This window comes from Lytechinus pictus, chromosome 5 (genome assembly GCF_037042905.1).
Source record: "Lytechinus pictus isolate F3 Inbred chromosome 5, Lp3.0, whole genome shotgun sequence".
NCBI lineage: Eukaryota > Metazoa > Echinodermata > Echinoidea > Temnopleuroida > Toxopneustidae > Lytechinus > Lytechinus pictus.
The window spans coordinates 45,208,994-45,235,872 of record NC_087249.1 but is presented as its reverse complement, the minus strand read 5'-3'; the positions used below and the strand labels follow the sequence as shown (position 1 = coordinate 45,235,872).

The window sequence follows — 26,879 nt, the reverse complement described above, 5'->3', positions numbered from 1 at the left end:
CTTGCCTTCCCCTCCCTTAATTTTCCGGTTACTTTTTTATAGTTGGCATATAGTGTGAGACTGAATTCGTCTCACACGTCCATCATACACAGACTTAACGCCTGGGTTGAGTGATAATGCCATTTGAAATTTTGCGCCCCCCCCCCCTCCGGCCCACCGTACAATCCCCTTCCAGTTTTTGGCTGACAGACATACTATAATGTTTCAAAACCGAATTCGTCTGTTCTTGGTTTTCACAGGACCATCATACACAAACCTAAAGCCTCAGTTATAAGTAACAATACCATTTGAATATTGTACCCAGCAATCAATAAAAACCTTTTGTGATGAAAGAAAAGAGGCCTTTAAATTTTACAGCATGCATGAGAGCGCCCGCTAACGGTCCTACACCTTCTGCATTAAACTAAATAAGAATAGCATTTCAGTTATTCATTTCGCCGGAGCGTATCAGTAAACCAGTGGACTGCATAAAGAGTCGGAATGAATTCTTTTACAGTTGCACTGCGGAACTCCACCTGATTATATCAATGGATAAGTGAAGATCAACGTTACAATGAGGACATTAAACTTTGCAAAGGATTGTCATTAGACAGCGAAGATTATGGTTGGCCTATATAGCGTGAAACCATCACTTACAGAAAACTGAGCTTATATCTGAAATATCTCTTGATTATTAATGTTGGAGCAAAAGAGGAACTGTACTTCAAAGACTCCGAAGGATTCATAATATTTAGAAGAATGGTCTGAATGATTTTTGGTGGAAATGGAATTGGTAGGAATACGCATTACTTTAGTGTTCTTTTGGATGACGTCTTTTGCTAGGATATCATACCAAGCAGGTAGGTGCTAAGGATATACAGATGATATGATTTTAAATTTTTGAATTACATCTATTTTTTAGATGACACTTGATTTATTTGACTCGTGTTTTTTTTTCCAATGAGATACATGCTAGGGACGACATCCCCAACATGGGGATTTTTTCCTTTCAGTTAAGAAAATTAAATAGGAAAGAGCTTAAACAAAATAGTTTGGAAGATGAACTTTCCACCCTTATTTTTATGGAGGAAAAATATCGTTTCCCTTAGGTCATATAAGCCCCACTGGCGTACAGGTCTGTTGGGGGAGCTTGTGCACATGGACCCATCAAAATTTTCAACTTGACCAAGAGAAAAATTGAGAAAATTAGAGAAAAGGAAAGTAAAATTGATGAAATATTATTTTCTGAATATTATGTCAAAATCTATCACAATAAAATCATAAGACATTTTTATCCCATACGTCATGTCTGGCCCCACAATTTTTTAGCTCATTGCGCGACTCTCCCCTCCCTCCCCCCCCCCCAGCGAAATATCCTGGCAATAAGAACGCCACTAGATACCTAGATTACAGGGTTTGATTTCTCTCTTTATTTTATTTTATTCTAGCTATGAAATATGCCTATTCACCAGGTAGTCAAATCCAAGGAATGTTCACTTTTCATGAAATCCAGTTTCCATACATGGTGCCACTGGCGGATCTAGGGGGGGGGGGGGGCAAAGCTAGCCCTTGACCCCCCCCCCCTCCCTTAGAGAGGCACAATTAAAATTTGTAATGTAAAAATTAAAACAGAAGTGTGCCCCCCCCCCCCCCCCCTTTGAAAGTAAAGACCTTCTTTTTTTTTGCTTGTCAATTTTTGTCGTGGACGAAATACCTTATATTTTGGTTAAGAACCTTTTTTTCCTTTCTTGTCAATTTTTTCCTTCCCCCCTTGGAAAATCCTGGATCCGCCCCTGCACGATGCTCTATCTGGATATCCTGTGCCAAACTATTTGGTTGTCGGAAAATGTTAGGGAATATGTTGATTAGTTTTGTGTCTGGAAAATGGCGAGGGAAGATTGATAAAAATGTGATTGTATCTCGTTCCATTTTGCCAACCCCTTGAAGGGGTGACATAATTTTTTTTATTGATATTCATCTCTCTTGAAATAATTCGTAAAACGTTGGTGAATTTCATTCATTTTCAGTACTTTGTGGCACCGGAGGTTGTTAAAACAAAGTAATGCTGATATGTGTGGAAAACTTACTATTTCACGTTTCTAGTTCATACTACTTCAACGTACCGTATTGAATTATGGAAAGTGGTCATTATTCCTAATTTGTAGATGACGTATTAGAATTACGCAATTTACACTATCATTATATTCGTCATATTGATAGGGGCGAATTCAACAAAAACAAACTGGGACGCTTGTTTGTCTCTTTTCCACACAGTGACTTCATCCACTTGGGTGTGTTACAAGTAATTCATTTGCAATCGATTGCGAATTTTACCACTCATCATCTTAACTACAACATATGTTTTCATACTTTCTTTTGCAAGAGAGAGAGGCAACCGATCACTTGCTAAATTTGCGATCAATTACAAAATTGCGATTAATTGGGGTTCACAAATGTGTCTGCGATTGATTACAAGTTTCGTGAAACGCGTCCTAAAATGCTTACCACGCGAACAGGTGCAATGCGGTCAGCCTTGTGAGTTTTATTCGCACCCATCCCTTATCAATTGCTGGAAAATTATCTCTATTGTATAGCGTTGACGATGATTGATTAAAATTGGTATTGTTGATTGTAAATATATTCATATGGACTATTCCAACTGAGAAATGTCTGAGCGAAGAAAACCTATCAATTGGGCTTGTCGGAATTAGGTTAAGCCTATGAATGAATTACAAATTAAGTCTGGTATTGTTATATGATAACTGATAATTATTTCGAGGTGATATTATTGAGTGTACTACTTTCATGATTATTATTGTCACTATCTTTATTGTTAAGATAATAAAGTGGTAGTATTAGTTATTACTTATTAGTACAGTAATTACAGTTATTTCATTTTCATCGTCATCATCATTAGCAACGAAATATGCATCGTCATCGTCATCATCATCATTATCATTATTATCATTGTTATCATCATTATTGTTATCATCATCATCATTTCTATTATTGTATTAGTATCATCATTATCATCATTATAATTGATGCTTGTGTATAGATATAATGATGATGGTCATGATGACGATGATACAATGATAACTGTATATATATATATATATATATATATATATATAGTAATAATATTTATAGCTGTATTAGTAGTAGTAGTACTAAGTAGTAGTACTATGTAGTAGTAATAGTAGTAGTAGTAGCAGTAGTAGCAGTAGTAGCAGTAGTGGCAGTAGTAGCAGTAGTAGCAGTATAAAGTAGTAGTAGTAGTAGTAGTAGTAGAAGTAGTAGTAGTAGTACAGTAGTAGTAGTAGTATAGTAGTAGTATAGCAGTAGTAGCAGTAGTAGCAGTAGTAGCAGTATAAAGTAGTAGTAGTAGTAGTAGTAGTAGAAGTAGTAGTAGTAGTACAGTAGTAGTAGTAGTAGTAGAAGTAGTAGTATTAGTAGACAGTAGTAGACAGTAGTAGAAGTAGTAGTAGTAGTAGTAGTTGTTGTTGTTGTTGTTGTTGTTGTTGTACTAGCAGAGGCAGCAGTAGTAGTTGTTGTCAAAGAAGAAGTAGTCGTAGTAGTAGTAATAGATAATAGTGGTAGTACGAAAAGTGATGACGGTAGTTCTATTAGCAGTATATAAGTATAGTGGTATAGTAGTAGTAGTAGTAGTAGTAGTAGTAGTATAGTAGTAGTATTAAGTAGCATGTTACTCGAATTATTATCATCACTTATCATTATTATTATCATTATAATGTTAATACTATTAATAATAATAATTATTATTATTATTATTATCATTATTTATTATCATTATTATCATTTTTATTATTATTATTATCATTATTATTATCGTTATTATTATTGTTATTATTATCGTTATTATAATTGTTATTATTATTATTGTTATCACTTATCCTTATTATTTTTATTATTGTTATTACTATTATCCAGACCTATCCTATTCTCGTATACCTATTACCAGTGGCGTAATTAATCCCAAAACATAGTGTATGGGAGCAAAATGTAAAAACTCGCAAATGAGCGAAGCGAATGAGCAACCCTGTTTTTACATGTTTTTCCTCTTTTAAAAGCAAATCTTTTAAAAAGCAAAACCTCTATTTAAAAGTCAATCTATATTTGTGACAAAATTTGAAACAAGTATTCAGAAATAGTTTCGAATTTTTTTACCCACTTTTTCCTTAATTAACTCAGCTTTGGGCATGGTATAGGAAGCATTTAATTTTTTATTCAAAATCTAAAAACAATACACAAACAATATATAGTTTGAGACAAAATATACGAACAACATTGATTCGGTCGAACGGTGCCACGCACACAGGTCTTCTGTAATGTACATGCAGAACATAATGAATTGAAGAAAAAAGTCTAAAAGTAGATAACAACGAATTAAAAAATATACACATATGGCATACTGTGCAAAGGTAATTGAATGAATATAGATAAGGATAATGATTGTTGAAATAATATAAGATGAAGGAATAAAGGATAAACGAAAAACATTAAAATTAATCAAATTAAAATTGGACATTAAAAAAAGACGTCCAAATGAAATGACCGAATTCAATTAGACAGATCAAAACAAAACGAACTCTTCACTTTCTGTCTGTCTGAACCCCCCCCCCCCTCCAGGCCCCCCTTCGCCTAATTTCTCGATCCTATGTCTCCAAACTGTAATTATGTACGAAATACATCACAGTGAAATTAAATTTTTGCCTCTCTTATATGCTGCAATAACAGATCGAACTTTCTTTTGTTCTTGAGCCTTCCCAGCTGTTTTTGTTTCGTTTTGAATAATACCACACCTCCAAATCACGTTCGAAGAATACAGATTTTTGCCCTTGTTATTACGACCTTCAGTGATTTTACTCTTTTGTTATTTTTTTATACGCTTTTCGTTTCATTTTGGGAGACACAGTCTGATCAGTGAATTAGATGCTTTACAAAATTGTGTATAACACGGGAAATTTGTTGTCTATGAATGCTCTTTAAACAGTATACATTCAAACTGCTCATTCTTATACTCAACACTTGGCTCTTATTTATTTCAGCGTGTGCGACAGTATTTTCTTTCATGATCTATTCATTCATGTGGATTTTTAATACATATATAATTATATATTGTTATTTTAAGCGTGTTATTTTATATTTTAAAAAAATGTTAAGGTTTTTATTGAGTGTCGCAAAGTGATGTTTACTTTTGACATGCCGGATGGTTAATGAGCCCCCAAAATCGAGGTGGCTAAAAATCGCGTAAAGGGCATCGCTTCTAAACAGCTGTGAGCGAGCAAAGCGAGCGATCAAAAATTCAACTTTTTAATACTAGACATGTGGAATTATAGATTTTTTTTCCCTTCCCATTCCACCTATTTCCCCCCTTCCCCCTCTTTCCCCCTTTTTCATTATAGGAAAAATCATAAGGCATGTAAGGGGTAATCACATATACCCAATCCCCTGTGGCACTATATAGCCCGTGCATTTCAGGAACCTAAATCTTTCAAGTTCGCTTTCCTTGTATGGTTTTTCCTTCAGGAATGTCAAAATTGTATTAAAAAAAACATATGATTGAGAAATAAGAGACAGAAATTCATCACGTGCTTTTGTAACACCAACCAAAATCATTCTTTAGATTGAAATTGATGACTTACTTTTTATTCATATCTTGCGCCTCATTACGTTTCAATACAGTTCTTCAAAGCACTCTCCGTGAACCCTTAAAAAGAAAATATGCTTCCTTTTTTACCCCAAGGTGAAGAATTGTCAGTGCTATCATAATGAAAAAGACAGTGCACACAGATAACTTTTTTTCTCTATGGTTACATTTTAGCCAAAGTAAACATGAGGTAAAATGAAACGAGAAGTTGCTATTTATGGGTACCCCTGACCAAGATATGCATGACTTCTTACGGGCCTTACAAACAGCATGGACAACAGGAACGCATCTTGGGGCCCCGTCTTACAAAGAGTTACGATTGATCCAATCAACCACAACTATATATCGAAAGCCAGCAACGTCAACAAGTTTGTACAAATTATTTTCTAGATATGATGTATATTCATACAGTCACTGTCTTCTTGACAATTCAGTATGATTCTCTTTGTTTTCAGAGTAAAAATTTCGTAAAGAAAAAATATGACATTGATCGGTTTCCATATATACATGTACTTGAGGTTGATTGGATCAGTTGTAACTCTTTGTAAGACGGGTCCTAGTGGGTGTTTCATGAAGCTCTTGGGAAGTTACGAGCAACTGTATGACCGACTGGTGCTCATTTCTTAGCAACTAAATCAAAACAAAATGTGAAAATTTGGTGAGTATAATTTACTACAAGAAAGGGTAACCAGACTTTCGTAAAGTCGCTCGTAACTTAATTATGAACTGGCGAGTGGCGCTCAATCACTTTATGGAAAAAAATTGGGGATGAGAGTTCTTAAGCAGCATTTACAAAATACTTCAAGCAAGTCTAGTCTGTTTTGTTGTTTTTGTTTCAATTTGTCCGTTCTTGTGCTATTTCGTATGTCTTGTTTAACTTTTTGTCATGCCTTGTTCTTGTACCGTTCTGTCACGTCCTGTTGTTGTCTCACCTGCATAGCAGAGTGAGACTAGGCGCCGCTTTTCCGACGGCGGCGGCGGCGTCAACACCAAATAAAACTTGGACATAAGAGTAATCAAGTATCACTAAATATCCTGTACGAATTTAAGGTCACATGACCAAGGTTAAAGGTCAATGAACATTTGCCATGTTGGGGGTATCTGTTGAATTACCATCATAACTTTGAAAGTTTATAGATCTGATTCATGAAACTTGGACATAAGAGTAATCGAGTATCACTGAACATCTTGTTTATTGGTCTAGTTCATAACACTTGGACATAAGAGTAATCAAGTATCACTGAACATCCTGCCTGAGTTTCAAGTCACATGACCAAGGTCAAAGGTCATTTAGGGTCAATGAACTTTGGCCAAGTTGGGTGTAAATCTGTTGAATTACCATCATAACTTTAAAAGTTTATAGATCTGATTCATGAAACTTGGACATAAGAGTAATCGAGTATCACTGAACATCTTGTGCGAGTTTCAGGTCACGTTACCAAGGTCAAATGATATTCAAGGTCATTGAACTTTGGCCATTTTGGAGGTAATTATTAGATTGCTGTCATAACTTTCAAAGTTTATAGATATAGTTTATAAAATGTGGATATAGGGGCAATCAAGTATCACTGGCAATTCTTAGGTCGCATGATCAAGGTCAAATGTCCTTATTGTCAATGAACGTAGTGTTGTATCATTACATGAATGGTGTTTTTTTTTTTTCAAAGTCAACACTGCTGCTATATTGAATCGCGTGATGCAGGTGAGACTGCCAGAGGCACTCTACTTGTTGTAACGTTTTGTGTCCTTCTCACTTTTTTCTTCATATCTTATAATATTATCCAGCCTTGTTTATCTTTTACCTGGGAGACTATGATAAAATAAAATATATTTAGCGATGATCTACATCTAATTTCTCCAAGAAAGATATGGTGATTTGTACATTATATATATAAACCCCTCAAAAATTTTTTGGAAATCTGTGTTTGGCCATTAATTTCTCCAAACTCCCAATTTAACACAATGCATATTTTACATAATTCAAGAGATCATATAATTCTCTTTAAAATGATACCATGCTTGTTATGATCATGCCATTACGAAAAGAGCAGGATTCAAAAGTGTTGGATGAGATCTGAATTGAAAAGCTGCAAAACGAGCAAAAAAAGTTTGGAAATCTGAGTTTGGCCATTGATTTCTCCAAACTCCCAACTTTACACAATGCACATTTTTGATAGCATTCGAAAGATCATTTAATTTTCTTTAAAATGATACAATGCTTGTTATGATCATACCATCACGAAAAGAGTAGGATTCAAAAGTGTGGATGAGGTCTGAATTGAAAAGCTGCAAAACGAGCAGAAATAGTCATTAGGGTCAATACATTAACATGATTCCTGTGTCTGTGTCAATAGAGATGAAAATCCATTCAAATCAACCCCCTGCTTCTGTAGTGATGGTTCTGTGAAATAACATGGTTTGAGTCTTGGTTTGAAATACACATGCATTTTGTTTGTTTGTTATGTGTTTGCTTGTGCAGAGGTGTGTTTGATTCCATGTTAATGTTCATGTTAAGGTGCATAAAAATAATTACAAGAAACCGCTGAGAAACCCACTCATCACCCAGCGGCGTAACAGGGGTCGGTGGCCAGGGGGGGCAAGAGCCAAAAATTTCCCGGTCATATCATGGTATAAACAGGCGTAATGGTGTAATGAGGCGACTATTTTGAGAAGGCCAGATATTGCGTATCGGGCAGAATTTATCTTTAAAAACAGTTGCGAGCGAGCGAAGCGAGCGAGCAAAAATTTTGATCTTTTTAATACAAAAATCAAATTTTGTGATAGATTTTGACATGATATCCAGAAAATAATATATTTCACTCTTCTCTCTTTAGATTCCTTTTTTGTGGTCTGTACGCCACTGTGAACAGGATTCTTTGTGGAAGTAGCGTGAAGAGTAAAAAAAAGAAGAAAAAAAAAGGGGGAGCAGTATAGCACATGTGCTAAAAAGCTGCTTTATATAAGTCCCGAGCGAGCGAAGCGAGCGAAAAAAAAATCACCTTTTCATGAGAATCTAACTTTGAGCTATTTTTTTGTCATTATATTCAGTAAATAAAATCATATCCTACACTTTTCCTTTGTTTTTCTTTCCTCTTTTTTTATTATTCTTGTGTGTAGAACTTTTGGGGGCCATGCCCCAACCCTTCCATACGCAGTGCTGTGCGGTTGGGGTCCGGGCGGAGCTCCCGGAACTTCTTGATATCAAAGCCATTTAAACCTCGCAGATTGCCGCTATTTTAATCAAATCGCGGTCATATACAGAATATAGCTTTTACACAACACATTTATTCAACCCGGTTGCATAGTAAACCAAATATTTTTAAGGGGCAAAACATAGCAATGTGGGAAAATTTGTAAAAAAAAAAGTCGCCAGCATGCAAAGCGAACTGGAAAAAAAAAATTACCAATTGAAATTAAATTCTGATTATGTGATAGCTTTTTCCATTTCATTCAGCAAATAACGCATTTCATTGTTTCCATTCATTTCATTATACGTTGTCTCCTACAATTTCTTTTATTTTCTCTTGGGTGTGGAACCAAGACCCCCCGCGCCTGTATGCCAGTGATTGATTGTGATTGAACGGGGGGCGTTATAGAGCCATTTGAAGGTTATAAATGAAGAGCCCCTACTGCGTGGGGTCTGGGGCAAAGCCCCAGTAGCTTATTTTTCATAAAATTTAGCAAGCTTATAGCACAATGTTGTATGCAGTCCATCTTTTTTCCCGCTCTTTAATTTCAATCATCGGCAGCCCGGTCGTGTTATTATTTTTTTTCCTTGTCCCTTTTCTTTTCCAATTTAGCTTTTGACTAACCCTCTTTACCTTCGTTTCCCGCTATTGGTTGCCATTTTGTCATCTTTTAATTCATTTCCCACCGTGATATTGCATTACATAGGCCTATTTCGGAATGATTTGTTCTTTCTCAAATGTTCTTCTTTCGTACATTTTCCCGCTTTCCTTCCTATTCCATTAAAAAAAATTGTTTTTTCTTCGTTTTCTTTTCCCTTTCCTTTTCCTCCTTTCCTTTTCCCCTTTCCTTCCCCTTTCCCTTTCTTTCTCCCTCCTTTTTTCTTTTTCCCGTTTTTCTTTTATTTTCCCGGTGAAATCCGCCAGGGGGGGCAACTTGCCCCCCCTGCCCCCCCGCCTGTTACGCCACTGTCATCACCACTGAAAAAAGAACAGTGACTTTCAAAATTGCGTCATTTTGCAACTTTTGATATTTGACGTTGCCCCCACATTTCACGGCACTGCACCTCCATGTGAACAATAATCACATCATGTAAGGTATCATTTTAAAGAAAATTAAATGATCTATTCATTGCTATTAATTACAAATTGATATTTAATAAAATCGATGGGAAATTATCGATCAATATAAAAAAAAACCGCTGAGAAACTCACTCATCAGCAAGGAAAAAAAAAAACAGTGACTTTCAAAATTGTGTCATTTTGCAACTTTTGAATTTTGACCTTGCCGCGGCCCCTGATGAAATGCAATGGTTGAATGGTTATGTTTATATATTTCTTTTCTACCTTTCCTTTTCTCAACTCAGAAAATGTTCTCTATCCATTTGGGCCAGCTGAGGGGGATACGAAGCTTCCAAGCAACGATGATGGCGATTCTGGAAAAATCAAACTCGATTTGAAATTTCCATATTTTGATGAAGATCACGCCTCGTTAATAGTACGTATTACGACTTAACGTTACACTTCAAATATCGTCTGTTTTAAAGGGGTACTCCGGCCTGGGGAGCGTTTCATCAACATTTTCGTCAGGTTTATAACAACTTTCCTTGATTATGATTGGCTAAGACGCACTGTTACCAAAGTAACTGTCTGATAAAACGTCTGACCAGTCCTTTCATGAAACCCTCCCCTGGTTTAAAATCATGCGATTTGGACGGATAGAGTTTAAAAAAAAAAACTCTTGTAATTTCATCAACTTGATTTGGACGAGATCGAGATTTGGACAAAAGTTGTGACAAGTAAATTTTTTTCTCTAAAATTTAGATAAGACATTTCTATGAATTTCCTCATTATGAGTGAGTTGATGCGATGGTGTTATCTCCCCACTCATTCTTTTGTATTTCATTGCATGAAAATAATGTTAACGCAAACTTTCTCCACCAGAATGTAAAAAGTCGAAATTAATTGCTGAAACATATTTCTACATGGAAAACCCGTTTTTACACAAATGTTTGAAATATTAAATTTTTTATATCATATAAATTAAGAAAAAGTCAGCTGGGGACATGACATTATAGGGTGTCTGCGAAAGTAACAATTGTGACGTCATCGACTAATATCCCCATTTCAATCCTTGATATTTCATTTTCCAAGGTCAACACGAACGGCATCATCTCGTTTATCAAGAACGTCTCCCAGTACACACCCGACGTCTTCCCCCTCGACGACGACCGCCGTATCATCGCTCCTTATTGGGCCGACGTCGACACGTCAGGCCCCCGTGGTGAAAATGGCAAGGTCTGGTACCGTCAGACTACGAACGACACGTCATTCTTGCAGAACCTCACGGATCAGATCGGGAGCATCTTCCGAGTGGAGTTCAGGTTTCGCCCTTTTGTTGCTCAGTTCGCCTTTGTGGCCACATGGGAGAACGTTACATTTTATTCCATCAGCGGCGGCGCTGCTTCAAAGGTGAATACTTTTTTGTCTTAGCAGTGGCGGATTTAGGGGGGTAGGGGTTTAACCCCCCACCTGTGGCTCCCTAAAGATAATTTAAAAAAAAGTGTGGGATCAAACTCCAACCCACCTGTTTACGAGAATCGCGCAAGCTGAAAAGTGGTGGATCTACGGGGACAAGCCAACTTGTCAAATCCCTTCTTAGCAAAAAAAAAAAGAAGGTTAGATCCGCAACTGCTTAGTGGTCTTTAAAATAAGAGAAAATCATTTCTCTTATTTTAATTGGCCATTTTTTTTAAATCCACAAATGTTACTTTTTAAGAATATTACACAGTCCATATTGTCAGCCACAACTGCATTTTAGCCACACGTCTACACTGTAAAAAAAACATTGTGTAAATTTTAAACCAGCACGAGGATAATTATGTGTCCAACCAATTTTGGGCAGTATTTAAACCAATGCGGGAAACATATTGTCCAGTAAGGTTAAAACATAAGCAGCAATTATTTCAGAATGGGCAAAATTTTCATGACACTGGATAAATAAAAATGCTCAAAAGAAATGCCCAATGTTGGTTGGACACATAATTACCCTAATGGAGCATTTTTACCCAATATTTTTTTAGAGTGTATTCACTTTTTGCTGTAACATCTTTGAGAAATTAACGACAGTAATAAACACATGACTTAATGTAAAATTTATTATTTTGAACTTCCCTTGAAGAAATGCAAAATCAATGTGTTTTTATATTTGCCTTATGAGCACGTGGCCCTATAAAAACCATAATCAGGCCATTCAAACTTTAATTATCATCATGATGACAAGACTCACCAATGATAATTAGGCATCTTCCGATACGCTTTCAAAATATATTGGGTCAACATTTATAAGTATTTTTTAAAAATATTTTAAACTAAGAAATCGGGAATATGCAAATGAATGGAGGATGGGCCAGTGCTATCAAAATTGTAAAAACGAATAAAGCAAATTCAACTGACTAAAAATGTTATCAACACTCAGCATTGCTTTGCTTTGCATTTATAATTTTCCCGTCCATTTTTTGTTAGGGGTAGCCTTAGAATGTGTGTTTTGCTTGCATTCGGGTATAAACTTGAAAGCTTATATAATTATGTTGACCCTAGCATTGAGGACTCCGTGATGATATTCTTTTAAAGTATATGTAAGAATATTTTTAAAAGGCTATGTTGACCCCCTTTATTTTTACCCATAATTTTCGAGCAAACACGACAGATCGGCATCCATTTTTATTCCCATATTGTTGGCCTTGTATTGTTTACTTTAATGATATTTTATACTGAGTGAGCAGTCGACAATATCGGTCAGCAAATTCAAGATTTTTGGACGGTAATTGAGTGCGCTATTATGGATGGCATTTTATAGGATACAGATACAGTCGCTTTTTAATTTGGATAAAACTGGATAAAATCGGACGTCTAGTGAGAGTGTGTAATTGGGGACGATGTGTGAGTGTGTGGGAAGTGTGGGTGGGTGGGTGTGTATGTGAGCCTCTGTGTATGATAATCGTGGTGAGTTATTTTGAATAAAATCTGATACAAATATTTGAGAGAAAGGGGTGAGAGGGTATTTGATGGGGTGTAAGAGGGTGTGGTCTTGTACATGGGTGTGGGTGGGTGAGTGTGTGTGTATCAGAGAGAGGGATAGTTAGAGAGAGAGAGAGAGAGAATGAGAGGGGGAGATATATTGTAGTACTATCGAATGTAATTAGAATGTTAAAAGGGTTATATTATTATCTGTCATGTCTGTGGGAAATAAATTTGAATTTGAAATTGATTTAGAGAGCCAGAAAAATAATTATTAACAAAACGATGAAAATTTAATGATTGAAGATAAACATTAGGAAAATTACCCAGATTGTTGGCCTTGAGTGTTGTTTACTCCAGTAATATTTTATCCTTTTCTCCTGTCCTGTTACCGTGCCAACAGACCAATACATTTCAGGCCGTGCTGGTGTCTGATGGCGACTATTCTTTTACAATATTCAACTACGAGAAACTCGAGTGGACAACTGGGAGCTCGAGCTTCGGTGATAAAGGGACAGGGCTCGCTGGAAACAGTTCGGTAGCAGTAGCAGCGCAGGTGAGTAATGGGCACTGGCGTAGAGATCGGGGGGGGGGGGCTTTGGGTCATGAAAAGCTCACACCCCCTTATAAATGTAATATTATTATCTGAATCTTATGTTAAAATCTATCAAAAGGTTACAGTCTTCTGAAAGGTTTTTTTAAATCTTGCTCGCATCACTCACACGCAGATTTTTTAAAACAAATTTTGCCACATACGCCATGCCTTGACTCTCAAAACTGTTGTTTCATTACACTACTGATAATGGGGGAAAATGATCCCTGCTTGAAAGAAAACAGTGTTACACAGTAAGTTCAATGAGTTGATTATCCGAAAATAATTATTTACACTGTTAAAATATTGAAATACTAGAATTCAACAGTGTGAATGTATGATCACACTGTGGACACCTCGACAGTGTGACTGTTCACATCGTGTTCTGTTCACATGATCGACTATGTGAATATGTGGTTCACACTGTTTAAATCTTGAAATTTAACAGTGTGAAGGTGATTTCACATTGTGTTTCACACTGTGAACACACTGTGGCACACACTGTGTGACACCGTTCTTTCCAGTAGGGATATTATTTATCCGTATCAATATACTCAGAGTACAACAATGAAGCAATGATCAATTGAATCGTCACAAATTATGTTGGCATAACGACTTCTGTAAAAGGACTTATTTGTTTGTTTATATGCATGACCGTAGGGGACAAAAAATATCGTTTTTAAAACAAATATTCTTAGTCTTGGAAAATGCCAACCGTCAACTCAATATACGACAAAACATCCTTTTCACAATACGCGTTAATTGATTGGTTTCCAACATTGATTTTGACCAAAGTTAAAGGTCACATGATTGATTAATGCAGAGTCTGAATATAATTGTGCTTTGAAAATCCTGTTGAATACATTTTTTACTTACACAAAGGGAAGCCACATTAATCAATGTGTCGCTTTTTAGCCCCACAAAACCCGGGCATAACCGAAGATCTTAATTGCTTTCTACATACGAAGACTATTATTTTTTCTTTAAATCAAGATGTACACATATTTGTTCTTTGCATATACGACGAAATTATTATCATTATTATTTTTTTTACAAGGAAGTATTCAATTTTTTCTCTATAAATGTATTAATCAAATAAATTTTCGTTGGGATTGTGTTTTGAAAGCAATCTGCTTTATGATGGCAATATTTAATCTCCTGTAAATTGTGAATTTTGTAATTATTTGGCAGTAGATCATTTTTGTTTGAAATAATATTTGTACCATTTATCTACTTAAAAATAAGCCATATTATATTTATTAGATAATGAAAGTATGGATGAATTTCAAGAAGTCGTAACTCATCTATTCATAGATATGTGATAAGAGGTATAATCCACCTTCAATGCTCGAACAGGTGAGGGACTTTTAGATTTGCACGTCCCGATCTAGTTGACGTGACTTATTAAGGACAAGTCCACCCCAACAAAAAGTTGATTTGAATAAAAAGAGAAAAATCCAACTAGCATAACGCTGAAAATTTCATCAAAATCGGATGTAAAATAAAACAAAGAGAGTTATGATATTTTAAAGTTTCGCTTAATTTCACAAAACAGTTATATGCACATACCGGTTGGTATGCAAATGAGGGAACTGATGACATCACTCACTTACTATTTATTTTGTATTTCATTATATGAAATACGAAATATTCTCATTTTCTCCCGATTGTCCTGTGGAACAAAATTTTATTTCTCCCTGAACACTGTGGAATTACCATTGTTTAACATTTTATGGTTCAGTCAAGTTGGTCCTTATTGTCTAATCTGTAAGAATTGAAATATTGTATAATTTAAACAATAAAAAACAAAAGAAATAGTGAGTGAGTGACATCATCGATTCTCTCATTTGCATGTGACTAAATTGTGCATATAACTATTTTGTGAAAAATATTAAAGCGAAACTTTAAAATGTCATAACTTTCTTATTTTACATCCGATTTTGATGAAATTTTCAGCATTATGCTTGTCTGATTTTTCTCTATCAATTCAAATCAACATTTTTCTGAAGTGGACTTGACCTTTAAAAGGCATCCTCTTTGTTGACGCTATATATCAAAGTCTATGGCCTGTATCGTGAAAACCATCTAAAACTATGGGAAGCCGCAAATTTCAAATTGCATTTGTATGAACAACCAAGAAGTCTTTGACGAATATTGGTGAATCAAAACAGCAGTTTAGTCCTTGACTCTAGACAAACGATATATTTTTATTTTTTTCCTCTGAAATTTGGACGAAAGTGCTGTTCCTGTTCACCAATTTCCGACAAAGACCTCCCAGCTGTGCTTTGTCATTTGGCGGGCATTTTAAATACACTTACTCTGTCCTCTGGAACGTCACCGAGTGAAAACCCTCCTGATAAGAAATGGAGTGCGGATCCAGGGGTAAATATACACAAGTGTGCCCCCCCTCCCATTTGAGAGTCACAACAAATGATGACCTTTTTTTTGCTTGTCAACTTTTACGCGGGACAACTCTTCTTTTTTTTTTTGGGGGGGGGGTGTCAATCCTGGATCCGCCCCTTGGTAAAATTGACTAAAATCCGAGTTTCCTCCCCTCTGCAATAGGTTGGTTTCAATGCCGGTGATGGAAGTAACTACTATTCGGTACCCGGATCCAGAACCGATGCGATCCTTGAGATAAGTCATACCAGTAACATCCTGGTTCCAGGTAGATGGGTCTTCAGAATCGACGGCAAGTCGGTAGAGGCTGGAGGATGCAGGGAAGATACAGGTAAGAATTTTTTAAATGAAAAAAAATCTTTACTTTGTAATGGATGCATTCTTGCTGTCTCCTAATATTCGTTTAACAAGAGGTACAAATCAATGAGCAAAACTATAAAACTATAAACCTTAAAAAATGTCGATACGTAATGTCGAAAGACGTAAGAGCTTCTCGCATACGACGTCACAAAATTCAGTTTTAAAAATCCATATCTCTGCTATTTTTTAATAGATTCTGGCCAATAGTTTATCTCAGTGATAATTTTGAGGGTGACGTCATGACATTACGGATTTCCCTTTGAATGTTACTAATCCGATGAATAAGATGTTCATGTAAGAACAACCAAAAATACGTGATTTCATTTTGAATACAGCTATTTGGCCCGGGACCCTCTTCCATCAAGGACTAACAATTTATGGTTTCTTTGCCATCACGGCAACTACCATGGTAACAGGGCTCAGAAGACAATAAAAAAAATATGCTTTCCAGTGAAAAAGTTACTATTGTTGTTAGTATTTATGAAACATGGCCCAATGATTAAAATAATTTAAAGAGGAAGAAAATTATTCGCCCTCATCTTATTAATATTTAGCAAATGCGGCTCAACTTCAGATCTCCCCTCAACAAGTGAGCATGCTCGGGGGCGACGTCCTATCGATATCAGGACCCTGCTTCAAGAGCACGAACATCATCCTATGCCGCATAGAAGACGTGGTGATAGAGGCCATTTACGATCCCGAAACGGACCCGTTCACTGTTAGATGCCCATCCCCTATGTTTATGCGAGTGGGACCATCTGAAGTGATGTTGTCCAGGGATGGCGGTGGGTCCTACAACTACACTGGACAGGTCTCAGTAGGTGAGTACTGTGGTATTTCAAATCATTATTGAGGAGGGGAGCCCGCGAGAGAGGGAGGGAGGGAGGTAGAAAGAGAAAAAAACGTGAGAGGGGTGGGAATAGTAATACCAGGCTGTACATCATAGGTGGCAATGGTAGTGGTAGTAGGCCCTATACAATTAGGAGGAGGAAGAAGAAGAAGAAGCAAATGAATGAAGGTGATGACTCGAAGCAGAGGTAGAATACAAGGTAAAGAAGCAGATAACGGGAGAAGGAACTAGTGTGAAAACTAATCACTTTCTTTTTTTAATAATCATTTTAATTTAGATAATATATAGATATATCCTATTTCAGTCATCCAAAATGTAATTTCTGAATATTTTTCTTTTTTGTTTTGTTTCTCTTTCTTCCATTTACAAATCAAGTCGGTCTTGACAGGATCGATCCAGCTATTAGATCACATCAGATGGTTGATGACATCATCAGCTTGACATGGAACACCGACGGGTTCCCCAGTCCCGACTCCAGGGCTCAAGACATCTATATCGACCTTCTTCTGTACTTTTATAAGGAAGATACGGCAACGGGACTCGTGCAACTAGCTCCGGCGCGCCGAGGTGCCATCCGAAAAAACACCAGACTTGACAATGCTCAGATGCTCTTGTCGACAATGGAAATATCTGATGTAGCAAGTGAAAGAGGAAGTGACGTCAGCGTGGGCATTTTCCGCATCACCGAAGCGAATGAAGTAAATCTCAACATGTCAAATAGGTCAGTGTTTTACTCCACCACCAGTGGAAAATCATAAAGGAATGCATACAAAATAAGATAAAACATAACTGAATTTGAATGTCAAATAAGGAATTTTCTTTTTTCTCAATTTTTTGCCTCCTGATCAGACCTCCTCCTTTTCCTCATCTTCTTCTTCTCCATCTTCTTTAAAGTTACCTCCTCCTCCTCTTCGGGTCTCTACACAAATCTTGATCAGCAAAATCTCGGCTGCGTTTCGCGAAAGAACTTGAAGGATATTTATCCGACAATTACCATAATTATCAGGCACATGTGTTTCTCGGCCAATCAAAACTTGTCAGACAACCAATACTGTCATACTTTGTTAAAAGTCTGTAGATGGTAGGCAGTATATGGTCAATCATCACACTAGGAAGCTATCCATCAGCAGGTGAAATCTTGTTCATACTAATCTCAAAATTTTGGCTGGGAAAACCACCATTATCCAGTTTTAGAAACGGTTATTCTGACTCTGTTCTTAAGACGAAGCACACAAACCCACCAGACACAATTGAACCCTCCCCCCCCAAAAAAAAAAGAATCTTTCCACAATGAAGAGATGGATACTGTAATACCTTATTACCATTCTTTTTGTGATGCATGTATTGTTCGCTGTCCTTGACATTCTGACCATCGATGTTCGTCGGACGTCGGTTCTTTTCATTTAATTCAGATGGGTTGATGGGAACCTGGATAACATGAATATGGAATCCCCTATAGCCGCCATGTGGTCGTTGCCTTTTAACCTCAACCCGGATTCCAGCACGTCGGAAGTAAGCTGGTGCAGTAAATGGGCGTCCGACCAAATCCCTCCGTCTGCCGACAACGCCCCACCTTGCCCCTGTCTACTTCAGCAGGCTCTGGCAGATATCGGCGGGTTCGAAGACTACCCGTGGTGCGATCATCGCCTCCATGACGAGTGTCTCTACCGTTGGGAAGCCAAGCACTGTGTTAGAGCTAGAATAGCGAGGTAATTACGCATTTCCTGTTTGAAAGAACTAGTATACACATCAGTGTGTAAAGTGTATCACAGTTTGTACACTGTGTTTTCACAGTGTGTACACAATGTCACAGTATTCACCGTATGTTCACAGTGTGTACACAGCTTGTCACAGATTATACACTGTGTACAACAGTTGTTCACAGTATGTACACAGTGTGTAAATATTGTGTTCAGTGTGCAAAACAATGTGTTAACTGTGGAACACAATGTAAATCATTATCACTTAGATAAACTGCTCAGGTTTAACTTTGCGAGCTGATAATTATGTGCAGGGTCCACCTTTTTGTAACACACTGTGAACGCTTGTACTCTGGAGGTGTCCACATTGTGTAATCATCCTCACTTTATGAGTAATCTAACATTGTAAATCACCTCTTCAGTGAATTACACACTGTGTGATACCGTGACCTTTCGACCAAGGTTGACCTTCCCCTTCTTACTTTTTAATGATTTTTTTCATGTATCTTTTTTTTTCTAAAATTTTCTTGATTTTATCCAATATTAGTTCCCTTTGCGAATTCTCTCTGAACAGTTTGTCACATAGTTGTTGTCTTGTGTACCGTTTGCGTAAATCCAGTTGTGTTTCGTTCATATATCTTTGGCAATCATCAAATTCAAATAAGATTGATAAAGAGTGGGAGAGAGAAAAGAGAGAGGGGAATGGGAGGGGTACTTAATACTCTTTCTCAAACCGTGAAATGAATTAACCTTGGAGTTATATAACAGAAAGACCTCCGTGATTCAGCTAAGCGACATGCCTACAATCCCTTCATCATACCTCCCTTGAAAAATAGACGTATTTTATCTTGTTCCTGTTTTATACCATCAAGTATCGACTCATATATCCGTTTATCATGTCCTATCCTGACTTCCTCTTTTATGTCGTGTACAGGGGCGGATCCTGAGGGCCGTTCCATAAAGCTGTTCGTAAGTTAAGAACGATTGGTGATCGTTTCTTACGCGCTAAACCATCGCCAATGAATTTGCCATTTAAAACAAGGGATCACCAGTCGTTCTTAAAGTCGCTCTTAACTTATGAATAGTTTTATGAAACACCCACCAGGATTTTCCAAGGGGGGGGGCAGATTTTCCCGATGAAAATTTGGCAAGCCCCTCCCAAAAGGTCCTCACTTTCAAAAGGGGATGGGGCACACTCGGATAAAAAACGGTTTATTTACGTTATAAATTTCCATTATGGCTCTCAAGGGGGGGGGGGGGGGTGGGCCAGATCTGCCCCCCCCTGGATCCGATAGTGGTCTTGTAGATCACTATTCTAAATTGGCCCCTTTTCTGATTCGCTTGATTTTATGTCAGCTCTTTGTAATACACTGTTACTGCTATCTTCAGCTGATGTGAACATAGGCATACGCCGTTTTTCGTCTAGGTCTTCTCTAAAACTCCAACTGCGCTGTACAGCTCCCCCAGAACGTGGATAACTAACTTCCTTTAATCTCGCAAATAATATATGATTGGCTAACCACTCGTACGCTAGGGGAAGTGGCACTCACGCAACACCAGCCATGTACAATAAGTTTCCTCACGCACTCAATAATTTCTCACGACCAAGTTCTGTAAAGAACAAGCTTACCAACTTCGGCCGTATTTATTCTACTTTACGCTACGTGTGGTTCGATCTCGTTTATTAATTTGCATTATATTCTCTTTTGAAACGTCTTTAGCATAGTTTAATCGAAAAGGACATGGCGCCATAACTATAATGCCATATAGTTTTTATTATCATAAATAATCACGTTATGAAATAAATGATAACAATAGTGGTAGTCGGTATCGGAATTAAGAAACACTCGAGGCATGGAACGCAAATGGACACACATACAATTAACAAATAGTGGCGTTATCTACTTTTGATGTGAACCTCGTCTTGCAGCTCTCGCGGATATGGCCAGCTCTGCTGCTATGGTTTCGATGGCAACATCCTACACCTCAACGACACTTCTGCTGGTGGATACACACAGAAGCATCACCACCGCGGCTTCCTTCCTCCCAAATTCCCCGGGAACATCCCGTACCTCTCCAACTACCTCTGGGATCGCATCCCCTGGGAGGAATGCTGCGGGAAGACGCGGGGTGGGACCGCAGAGGAGAGGGGACGATGTGACCTCTTCAGGGGGAAGCGACCGTCGAGTTACTGCAAGGATTATAGGGCGCCCGCTGTTGGTACGTACCGATTGTATCCTTTGCGGGTTATGAATTTGTTACATATTGATGTATTAAAAGCAGATAATATTGTCATCTTCTTTGAATATTCAAAGCATTATAGTTATAAGCCAACTATAAAACAGGAGTATGGTTATGCCCAAGTCTACAATATGTTAAAACAAGTTTTGAAAGCGATGCTGAATTTTTCCACTATGAATTAATAAATTTTAAGAAACACCTGAAAAACATTAAGAATACGAACGCTACACTATGTCATAGAACACGAAAACAAATATTTACAAATATACAAATTACGATATATATCACATTAAATGCATTTCGATCTTTCGGTACAGGGGCTGTGTTCGGCGAGCCTCATTTCATCACATTCGATGGTAAGGACTACATCTTCAATGGTCATGGAGAGTACACGTTGGTCATGACCGATGATTCCCCGCCACCAGAGGGTCGAATCCAGGTTCATGGTCGGCTGCAACAATTAGACGAGTATGGTAAGGTTTAATTACAATATAATACTTTTGAAGGTGTACATGCCGAGTATTTTTTTAGGGTGGTGCTTGTTTTCGTCGCCACACTACGAATATTATAGGTAAAGAAATTTGGAATTGGTGTGTGTCGCACTCGTCCCAGGTTGACCTTTATGCACCTGACGGGAATTATAGAAACAATCCTTTGGCAATAATAAAGTTTTTTCTTTTCAAGCGCATGAGACGTTTGATGATAAATTTTAATTGCATTATTATTGTTATTATCATTATTATTATTATTATCATTCTCATCATGTTTTATTATTATCGTTACTACTACTACTACAACTACTACTAGTACTACTACTACTACTACTTCTACTACTACTACTACTTCTATTACGTTAATCATTACTCTTTGTCGACAGTTCGTGCTACTGGGTTGACGGCTGTTGCCGCCGGAAGTGATACCTCTTCCACAGTTCATGTGGAGCTGAATGACAGAAGAGAAATGGATGCGTGGATCAGGGCGGATGGAAGTGACGAGAGCTGGAACAACATCAACTTCATCAGGAGCAATTTCTGGATGGATGATGGTAATATGATTCAAGCCATATAATGAACTGAACTTTGATGGTGATAGGGACTGGGATGGTGATGATTGTGATGATGATGGTGGTGGTGGTGGTGGTGGTGGTGATTATGATAATGGTGATGATGACGGTGGTGGTGATGATCGTGGTAATGATGATGATGGTAATGGTTATGATAATGATGATGATGGTGATGATGGTGATGTGATGATGATGTTAACATTTACATCAAATACTAATACAAATTAAAACCCCAGGCTTATTGATGATGATGATGGTTATATTTATATCAAATACTAATACAATTTTAAATTCCAGACTTTTTGAAGATTTTGCTAATGACGATGATGATAATGAAGATGATGATCATAATCATGATGATGATGATAATAATACCAGAAAAGATGATAATGATCATAATAATGGAAATGGCCATAAAAGTAGTGATAAAAAACTAATAATAACAATATGATAAAAATAGAAACAATATAATAATCGCCTTATTTGAAATGGCAACAATCTGAAAACTCGTTGTTTTCCTAAGCAATACGATTTCGTCAGCATAAAAAAGCCATTATAATAGAAACGCCTCAAATCTAAGTCGTGTACAATTCATTGTATTAATATTACACATAAACGCAGGTGTTACCATCGAGTTAGGTTTCACGGAAGACAATCGCAAGCTCTTATGGGTCACTTTCGACCAGGGAATCGCCATCATGCTGGAAAAGCCCCTCGGCAGCACTGCGATGTCGGTACGGATCTACATACCTTCCACCCTAAAGGAAAGGGTCATTGGTCTCTTGGGAACCTGGAACGATGACGCAACCGACGACTTCACGATCCCGTCCGGTCGGTCTATCTCCGGCAACTCACCGGAGAATCTTCATCACTTTTTTGGCCAGGAATGTAAGATTTCAACCTTATTCTTTAGCGAAAATCATAGCATATTTTTTCGATTCTTGACATTTCTGTTCTTCGGTCGAATGACTTTTTGTTCTGTAAAATTCTTGTTTATTAAGCTAAGAAGAAAAGAAGTACTAATGGCACAAAAGATGGTATAATAATTTTGACTTATTTGTTTCTACACTGTTTCTCTCATTACTTCTTTTTTCCAACTGGCATGATGATACTACTCTTTGCCTGAAAAATAAATGAACCTTTGGATAATTTTTTGTGCTCATGCCACTTTTTTTTCCAGGGAACGTCGATCCCTCGGAATCGCTTTTCCGATACGATGTCGGTCTCAACCACTCCCTGATCAACCACGAGGACTACGAACCCCACTTCGACTTCGTACAGTTCGTCACTGATGAGGAGCTCGATGATGTCTGCGGAGACAATAGATTCTGTCTTTATGATTACATTAAGACAAACGATCCAAACATGGGAGAGGCAGCAGACATTGCTCACAATATGTGGGAACGGACGCGAAATCATACAACGAACGGTATTTCACGTTTGTTTGGTTGTTCGTTTGTTGTGTGTGTTCGTTTCACTTAAAACATTACAGTATTCTTCAATTAAAAGTATATATTGCGGGCTCAAAATGTAGAAATATGAAGTCTACATTATTATGGTGTCAATAAAGACTCTTGTTTGCATGAAGTTACATGCCTAGCTATCTCATATTTGTTTGTTTCTGTTACAAACTTAAGTCATGAATGCAGAAAAGGAAAGCTTATATACCCGCCATATTTTTCGTCCTATAACAATATTGAAATATTGACGTTTACATGTTTTTCATTTCTTTCTTCTTTTTTTTTAAGTCGTGAGTTGTGGCTATCTTCCTCCGCCTGGTAACGGTAGCAAGGTGGGCGTGGTTTATCTGGCAGGTTCCGTGGTAACGATGACGTGTAACAAAGGCTTTGATATGATTGGCACAGTGGAATGGCTCTGCCGTCCTATCGGTAGCTGGTCTGGCAATGAGACTTCTACATGTGGTTAGTTGATGCTTCCAATTCACCGAACAAGAAACTCCCCATTGACTCTTTGCACGCTGAATTAATTTTTTTGGGGGAAAATAATGACCATTGTTTCCATTTTATTTTCTTTAATTCAAGATTTCCATCTTTTACCATTGATACTTATTATCATTATTATTATATAGATGTTATCCAAGAACTATTGCCTTTTATTAGCTTATCTAATTTGAAGGTAGGGGAAAAACTGATTAATACGATTGTTGAATCTAATTGTACGAATATGCAAGATTGCGACATCAGCGCGCAAAGGGTTAATCTTTGGTGTGTTATAAGCTATATTGGGGGAGCGGGAGCGGGGCATTGTGTATTGGAAGGCCGGTGAGGGTGTGGGTGAGGACGTGCATGTGAGAGTGGTCATAAAGGTGTGTGCGTGGGGGTTGGTGTGTGCATGTGGGTGTTTGTGAGGGGGGATGGTGTGTGTGGGTGTAAAGTTTGCGTGTGTGTGTGTGGGCGTGTGTGATGTGGGCGAGCCTGTAACAGGTGTGTATGTGAAGGTTTGGTATGCGTCGTGTGTGTGTGTGAGGGTGTATGTGTGTGGGGCTTTTAGTTGATGTAAGTTTGCGTGGGTGTGGGTGTTAGTGTGTGTGGGGTGGGGGTAAGTGAGAGTACGGGTGGTGTTCATTATCATTCAAGAACAAAACGAGAAAAATACTATTGAATTGTTCTCTTCAGTTAGTTAGAATGAGTTCTCTAACTTCTGTCAGTGAAATCTCTTGATCAATAATTTGACTTAGGATTTTGTATTTTAAATAATTTGACTTCACATTTTCGATACATTTTGTCGATCTCGTTTTATAATTACCTTTGTTTAATACAAGCAATGATATTTATCAATGTATGGGAAAAAAACTCCTTATGAAAACTTTTTCTGCGAATGAATCAAAATGTCCTATGAAAATCATTACTGTCACGGTATTAATTGTATTTTTGTATCAATATAAGGTATGAAAATCCTCTATATCTCCTAAATCTTGCTTTGTTTCAGTCGAGAGCAAAGATACCCGGATGTGGTTGATTCTATACATCGTAATGGCTATTGTGGCGTTCCTTATCCTTATTTCATGTTGTCTCATCTGCTTCGTGTGTATTCTGAGAAGGCGTAAAGACAAAGAACATGATAAAGAAAGGTTAATTTTGCCTTTATTTTCTTTTATTTTACTATTCCGGTATATACACTATGACAGGTAATAACGTAAAAACGTGAGTGCATGAATTATTATGCATCTAAATTTTCTGAATCATGCTTTTAATGGCTTTGTACATCTAAATCTACACAGTTTCCTATACAGTGGAAGTGTTCTACCTGTTGTTAAGGAAATTATAAATCTACTCAAACTTGAATAAATATTATGCAAATCACGAGTTTACTCAGTTTTGAGTAGACCACCTTTCCTCGTTTATTTATTCATCCATGTATGTCATTAAGATATGGTTTTATTACTTTATTAGTATTCATATTTTATATTCCCAAAATCATAAAAAATACATGTAATATATATTTTTGTGAAATATACACCGATTTATAATTCAGTATTTCAGAATTATATTTTTTTAATGGAAATTATGAAGTAATGGAAGGTCTGGCCAAAATGCAGTGTAAAAGGCTAATGGTGGGGTGGGGGTGTTCTGGCTCTAGCGATGTTCTAATATAAAACACAGTAGAAGATGACAAAATATTGTATTATTTTGTGCTTGATAACCTTAAAGAATTCATTGACATTTTGTGACTGTTTGTATATTTTACTGTTTAGGGAGAGATCTAAATCAAACGCCGGCTTGTCCGTTGCCTACCAAAACGGGGGTTACACCCCTGATGGGGGAATTACGAAAATAAATGGCACCACGCCCACTTCGAACGGAATTAGCAACGGCAACGGGGCATCGCATCATATTGCAATGGAAGAAGAGACCGACGGAGACGTGGATAATGGCCAACCGACCAATGCGCGTGCAGCAAATGGACACACTGCAAATGGGCACGCGGCAACCAATGGGCACGCGGCAACCAATGGACACACCACCAATGGGCATACATCAGCCAGTAGCTCGCGTGGGCACGCAGAAGCCCCTCCCTCACAAAATAATGAAACATTGGATAGTACATTGGATTCGGCTGCTGGCGGAGCTGGGGGTGGGTCAGTATCCAGTAGCAACGTTAGCAGCCCGAGGAGACCAGCCCAGGTTTCGACGAGTCACCGTGATCAGCCGTCAACCTCCAGTGATTCTGCTAGTAATTACAAGGGTGGAGCTCCGCCCATTGAAAAGAAACTGAAGAAGAAGGCAAAGGAGAATCCTTATGACGCATTACCTGCCAGTTTAAAATCTAAATTGAACAATCCAGATTATGAGACGTTATCAAAATATAGGAAGGAGATTCCCGCTCTTATGGAGTAAGTTTTCTCTCAAATCTTTTAATTAAAATTTTGAACTACACTTTGGTGTCTTTGTTATCAAATACTTTGTTATTAATACTTCGGTTTGGATATTATGTTTGCGAATTTAGAGTCTTTGGACACAAATTTGCATTCTTGTACAAAGTCCTAATTTCCTTTGTCCATGTGGTCTTTATTGAATTAAATCTCCTTTTGAGGGTCAGATTTTTAACAGTACGTGGTAGGAATTTATCAAGTCCATGATTGTTTTGCTTTTTGTGAGGTATTTAATGAGTATTTCATTATTTTTATAAAGTACATCAGCCTATACACTCGTTCACTTTAGTCGAGACTTCTTTATTTTCACTGTATATTTGAAGTTTCTGACCCCTCAAAAGAACTTCAGCTGAAGATGGCCACATCCAGGTACGAGGAGAAGAAATATGTAAAGTGAAATGTAAAGAAAATCATATGAATCAATC

General features: G+C 37.4%; 1 protein-coding gene across 2 annotated transcripts in view; it reads left to right on the top strand.

Annotated features, from left to right (window-relative positions):
• Positions 1–384: 384 nt before the first annotated feature.
• The window catches only part of LOC129261363 (sushi domain-containing protein 2-like), a 39,782-nt gene continuing 13,287 nt past the window's right edge, over positions 385–26,879 (top strand). For both annotated transcript variants that reach the window (XM_064099090.1, XM_064099089.1), the window contains exons 1-16: positions 385–839; positions 10,203–10,333; positions 10,990–11,307; positions 13,259–13,411; positions 16,013–16,178; positions 16,762–17,028; positions 17,433–17,778; positions 18,470–18,766; positions 20,688–20,977; positions 21,316–21,471; positions 21,876–22,043; positions 22,683–22,949; positions 23,242–23,490; positions 23,810–23,983; positions 25,011–25,152; positions 25,777–26,415. In XM_064099090.1, coding sequence (XP_063955160.1) covers positions 764–839; positions 10,203–10,333; positions 10,990–11,307; positions 13,259–13,411; positions 16,013–16,178; positions 16,762–17,028; positions 17,433–17,778; positions 18,470–18,766; positions 20,688–20,977; positions 21,316–21,471; positions 21,876–22,043; positions 22,683–22,949; positions 23,242–23,490; positions 23,810–23,983; positions 25,011–25,152; positions 25,777–26,415 — 3,839 coding nt within the window. In that variant the 5' untranslated portion in view covers positions 385–763. The remainder of the gene's footprint in view (positions 840–10,202; positions 10,334–10,989; positions 11,308–13,258; positions 13,412–16,012; positions 16,179–16,761; positions 17,029–17,432; positions 17,779–18,469; positions 18,767–20,687; positions 20,978–21,315; positions 21,472–21,875; positions 22,044–22,682; positions 22,950–23,241; positions 23,491–23,809; positions 23,984–25,010; positions 25,153–25,776; positions 26,416–26,879) is intronic.